Raw genomic sequence first — 6,000 nt, 5'->3', positions numbered from 1 at the left:
TTGTTTAAGCGACAGTCAGTTCACTACTGTGAAAATCATTATAGTCTTGAAGATAAACCAAGTCTTTGTGAAAGTTGATTTCAGGTCTTTAAAATACATCTAAAATTTTACAACCTTTGCATTCCTTCTGCAAGGCCTGCAATGCTCAGTCTCAGTACAGACAGAAGAATGTCCATGATGCTTTCCTGCCCATCTTCCATTTTCTTTGGTTCAGAGAGAATGATCTCCTTTAAGATAGACTCAGAAAATGTTGGTCTAAATTTTCCCTACAAAATCACATAAACCAGTCATCTTTTGTGGAACAGGAAAATTATGGATCCTTTTCTTTGTACAGTATTTATGTTTTAAATTCTGAATTAATATTGTTGAGGAATAAAATGGTTTCTACAGTCCATTCCTCACTTAACTTGTATGATAAGAGGAATTTCAAATGCAGATGAATAAATATGGGCCAGATTCATGAAGGTATTTTCCCCATAGACACAGAATGGGTGAAAGCCTTACAGGTCGATTTTAAAAGTGTTGCCCGCGCTAAAACAACCCCATACATCCGCATGTGGGCTGCACACGAGCAACGCAAATTTTAAGAAGCCAGGAAGTGCATGCTTACATACCAGTGCGCATGTCAAGAATAAGGAGGCAGAAAAGGGGCAGGACATGGGCATTCCAGGGTGGGGCCAAGACTTGCGCGTGTAACCCCCGAATTTTGCAAGGCTGAACACGGCAACATGCGCCGTTTTGCCTGCGTAAATTTACTACTGGTCCTGATGAGGCACAAGTCTGGAGATTTTGGGCCAGAGGGATCCTGAACACCGGGGAGGGAGAGGGAGAGAGAGAGAAACAAAGAAACCTGCCAATCTATATATCTCCTACTGTAAGGGGGCAGTTTCAACTCAGGATGGGTTTTGGGGGGGCGGTGTTATATAGGTCTGCTTAGGGTATACTGCCCCCCCCTAAAAAAAGACCCACCCTGAGTTGAACGTGCCCCACTTACAGTGGGAGATATATAGAGCGTCAGATTGTCTCTCTCACACTCTCTCATATGTGTGGGAGGGTGTATACTTGCACACACAATATAAAATTAAGTGTATTTTTGCTCTTGGGCCCAATATGCGCGTTTATGAGCACACATGCGCTCCTTTTAAAATGTACCTGTTTTTGGATAAGGCAGTAAGTTTAAAAATTTAATTTAATATATTTTCAAACTAATTTCAGAGAAAGGAAAATGAAGGCTGTATTGCAGGAGAGCGCTGTGTTTATATACTGTATGCTTACTTAGCTTTGATCTAATGCAGTGTCCTCTGTGCCATTATCAAAATCAGTAAGCAAAACATTATCCAGTAAGCTGTCAGTAAGCACTCTGCCTAAAGAAAAATATTATTCATCCAGATTTCTGAAACATACTATCACTTTCTTCCAATTTATTCTATTTATTTATTTGTTTAGTAATCGCAAATCCACACAGCTAAGCAATTCCATCCTCATTAACTCAGCTTTCAATTATACTTTGTCTTGGCAGAAATGTTATTGAATAAATAACTAAGGTGTTTTGTCATGTTGTGATTTGCTTTAAATATTCAAAATGTATTAAGCAAATAAATAATGCAAGACCGGTTAAGTGCATGGGATTTAGGGAGTTAAAACAGACACATTTTTTTTGAGAAATTTAATGAAAGTGATTCAGAATTGTCTCTCACTGGCAGGAACATTCAAACATAGATTTTGTCTATGTACTACATACAGAAATAAATCTGTAAATGTTATTGAAAACTAGAAAGTGTTTTTCAAATGCACCAGATTTTGCAACATTTCCACCTGGAGAAATGTCAGAAACATATTTCTATTAAAACAATTAAAAAAAGACAACCATGGTAGCTCAGTGGCAGTGCAGTTACACTACCATGGTGAAGACTGGGGTTCAGTTTCTAGCCAAGGTTTTAATCTCCCTGCACTGGCATGGGCTGGAGATGCTATGGAATCAGCATCCACAGCCCCTAGGGAAAAATGAGTCCCAGACTGTACAATAGCAAGAACTTGTGGCCAGATGCAGGGCTTATGATTGATTACAAGGTTCTAGAAGGAGCATTAGTAATAAATGGCTCTGGCTGAAGATCATTATTGCAGGGAAGGGATATGAATGGGAGAGAAAATATACAGGTACTTGCAAATAATGGCACTAGGGATTTGCAGCTGGAAAATATTTATTTTATTTTTATTATTCAGTTTTGTTTTTGTTCACTTTGTTTTAGTGTGCAATAAATCATATTAGTATGCACCAATTTGATTTAGTACACACTAAAAAGTGAGTTCACACTAAAATAGAAATAAAAAAAATTGAATGCACATCCCTATATGCCACCAGCTGCCAGCCTGGTTCCAGTTAAACCCCAAAGAGAAGGAAATTGCTGAGCCTCCAAAAAAAAATAATTAAAAATTGAGGTAGGGAGAAAATATAGACTATGGATAAGGTGAACTTAAAAGACAGAAAGAAGTTCTATAATTATGTAAAAACAAATAGATTATTAGATTAGCCTTTATAACAATTAGTCAAATGAAAGGTATTGGTTGAAAAATACCTTTAATTTATCAATGGACTATATGTAAAGAACATTTTTCCTTGTAAAATAAAAATGGCCCATGAAAAACAGTTTCACTGAGGTAGCAAAATATGATGTTCCAAAGTGCATGCTTAGGTTTTATACTTGTGTTTATTACTTTTCATTAACAGCTGTTCCTTTCTGTGCAGAGAATGGCTCCAAGTCTTACTTCTACTGTAAATTATCCTGATCCTACATTAGAGCCTGTAACCAATGAGCCAGCCTTAGTAAGACAGAAGATAATAGATTCACAGTTTAAATGCTATGAGAAAATGAACAGAGATGCACCATACAAAACCACAGGCAAGTATACATTTTACATGAACATTATAAATATGTAAAACTATATTTTATGATGTGATCTTTACTTGTATGATGTGTTTCTCCTTTTTTGTTGGCATTAGCTTTCTGCTTAGCAATAAAATCAATTATGTCTTATTAGGTTTAACAATTTGTCAGTCACACAATTGTCATTCTATTTCTTTTCTTTTATTTGATTGACATATGAATATTAAACAGCAGCATTTGATAACTATTTAGTTTAATGAAGATTGACATTTCTTGAACGAATGTCATTGAGATAATTGAGGCCTCTTCACAAATATAGAAGCATCCTTTTTTCAAGAGGTTTGCCTGTAATAAAACTACTCCACCATTTTAAGGTGTTTTACTATTCCTTTTTGACTGCTTATATTAGAGTACTATTGCCTTAGCTTTGTAACAATATTCATATGTAGTTATCCCACCAAGGTTATATTTTAGCATATAAACTGTAAATAGTCAATCTATCAAGCATGGCAAAATCATCTTCAGTTCATTTTCAAAGGGTTAGAAGCTTAACTTTGGGAATTAAGGACCTCATTTTCCATAGGGATCGCACGCGATAAGGGACGTTTCGCACGCGAAAAGTCCCTTATCACGTGCGATACCAAAATGGGGGCGGAGTCGGCCCCGGAAGAGGAGGAGTCGGGGCATCACCGGGGCCGACTCTGAGAAGACGCTGCGGACAACGAAAAGGTAAGGCCCTTTTCGCGTCCGAGTTCGCGCCCAATAGCTACACCTTCTATGGTGGCGCTATTGGGTGCGAAACCGGCAGCGATCGCACCGCGGTGGTGCGATCGCCACCGGCTAGTGCAGGACTGCCCCCCATTTCGGCCCCCCGCCCCTCATTACCTAAAGTATCGCAGGCCTGCAATACTTTAGAAAATGAGGCCCTAAGTTCCTAAATTGGGCATTCAGAAAATTTACTAGGTCTGAATTCAGCTTTAGTAGGCCTCTAAATTTAGGATCCTAAAATGTTTTGCTACAGGTGCAGTCTTAGAGTGAGAAAACAAAGTTACATGCTTATCACTGATTTTCAGCAGTAGGCACCTAACTCAATAGCCTAATCTAGGCAGATGAATAGGTATTGGAGAGAAAATATGCAAATGAGATAGGCTTGCAATTGAAGTAAAGGCAGCCATTTTTGGCTTCTAGTCCTTACTGCTTACTGATATCACAGTTTAAACATGCTTATCCTTTTCAATAGGGGACCAACTCTAGAGGAGTGACTTTATAAGTCTAAAAAGACATAATGAGGGTAATGCCTATTGTAATTGACCTAATAATGCAGTCTGAACCCCAGAGTACGCTATTTGACTTACTTCATAGCCCTTGCTTAACTTTGAATCTTTTTTTTTTTTAATTAGTCTGACCTTCCTGAATAGCTATTCATCATAGCCTGCTTTTTGATATCAAATTAGATGATGTGATCCCTACTCATGTTTTTACTTTCAGGCCATGCCAGGGGGGGTCGATATTCAAATCATGGCAGGATAAGTTATCCAGCTATGTAGTGCAGCCCCAATCCACCCACTGCCCACCCATAAAGTTGTCCGCCTAATAGCAGGATAAGTGACATCCAGCAATCTAGCAACTGCTGAATGTGAGCGGATATTCAGCAGCTGCTAGATAGCCGGATAAGTCCTATTTATCTAGCTATCTGCTGTTTGAATGTAGGGGCTCAGATGTTTGAAAATATTAGAAAAAATCTTTTATACAGCCTAAAGTTAATCATGTTTTACCATGTTTGCCCTGTGGCCTAATGGATAAGGCATCAGATTTCTCATCAGAAGATCAAACATTTGGATCTCTTCTTTGTCAATTTCTGAACTTCTGCGTTTAAAAGAAAGTGTTACGCGTGCTGCCCGTGGCAGCCCCACGGTTCAGCCCTCTCGCCTTTCCAGACGGACTCCAGCTGCTGGCTCCTCCTCGCTGGCGGCGGTGGGTCACCAGATCTGACCTTGGGTTCCCTCTGGTGCCTCGGGTCTTGCCTCGCTACCCAGTGTTGCTAGCCAAGATGTCCCTGTTCGTCGGGCCTCTCTGCATGGTCCACGGAGAGACACCGCCATCAGCACCACACCCCTTCCTAAGCATGTGCATCACTGATTCTTTTAAAGGGCCCGCGACGGGAACCTGGCTGCGGACCCGGATGCTGATGTCAGACTCCTCAGTGTATAAAAGCTCAGGCCTCACTCCATAGCATTGCCTTTGCAACAGGTCTCCTCATATTCCGAGTACTGGTTACTATTCCTGGATCGTCTCATCGTTGTGTTCCTGTCTTCCTGGTTCCCGATTTCTGTTCTCCTAGTCCCTGTTCGTCTATGTGTTGGATTGGATTTGACCACCGCTACACCTAACTACTCTTCAGCTTCTCCCCAATCCCGGACCTTCGCTACGCCTGCCTACTCTTCAGTTTCTCTCCAGCCTCGGACCTCTGCTACGCCTGCCTTCTCCGTGCCCTGACCATTGCCTTGATTGACTACACTTGCCTTCTCCATACTTTGACTACTGCCTGGATTGACTACGCCTGCTTTCTCCGCGCCCTGATCCTTGCTTTGCACGACTATGCTATAGACTTTCCTGTGTTCAGGGTTCTACGTTGCTTGCTACAATTTCCATTCACCATCAGCTCTGAAACTAGCCTTTCAGTGACATATTTCCTCGCCTATCCTCTGGACATGGACTTTCAAGGCTTAGGCCTCCCTTTGTTTGGGTGTCTTCAGTTCCCCATTGTTCCTTTGGCACCTGAGCATCCGTACTGAATCCTGTCCAAGATAGAACTAAGCCACCTACAGACTACTGTCTCTGGGCTGAACTATTACTCTTCTCCAGCTAACCTCGATGCTCACCTAAGTCCTGCTGGTCCCGGCACCCAAAGGCTCAACCCAAGGAGAATGAGGGCTGGTATAGGTGAAGCTCCAGCGGCCTCTAGCTTCAGCCCACTCCACCTGCTGATGGTGGGGACCCATAGGTCCTTGCCTACAGGTTGCGTCAACCCCACCTCAGCCCAAGGGTCCACCTCCAATGCAACAGAAAGAACCTAGTAAAGCCCTCAGAATATGACTGTTATTGTTGCACAACT

At 41.4% G+C, this 6,000-nt stretch overlaps 1 protein-coding gene across 1 annotated transcript in view; it reads left to right on the top strand.

The window, feature by feature from the left end:
- Positions 1-1,868: 1,868 nt before the first annotated feature.
- CALCR (calcitonin receptor) overlaps positions 1,869-6,000 on the top strand; it is a 493,707-nt gene continuing 489,575 nt past the window's right edge. The window contains exons 1-2 of the mRNA XM_029587050.1: positions 1,869-2,018; positions 2,747-2,900. Coding sequence (XP_029442910.1) covers positions 1,869-2,018; positions 2,747-2,900 — 304 coding nt within the window. The remainder of the gene's footprint in view (positions 2,019-2,746; positions 2,901-6,000) is intronic.

This window comes from Rhinatrema bivittatum, chromosome 2 (genome assembly GCF_901001135.1).
Source record: "Rhinatrema bivittatum chromosome 2, aRhiBiv1.1, whole genome shotgun sequence".
In the NCBI taxonomy this organism is placed as follows: domain Eukaryota; kingdom Metazoa; phylum Chordata; class Amphibia; order Gymnophiona; family Rhinatrematidae; genus Rhinatrema; species Rhinatrema bivittatum.
The sequence above is the reverse complement of the archived record's forward strand: the minus strand, read 5'-3'. Positions and strand labels throughout refer to the sequence as shown.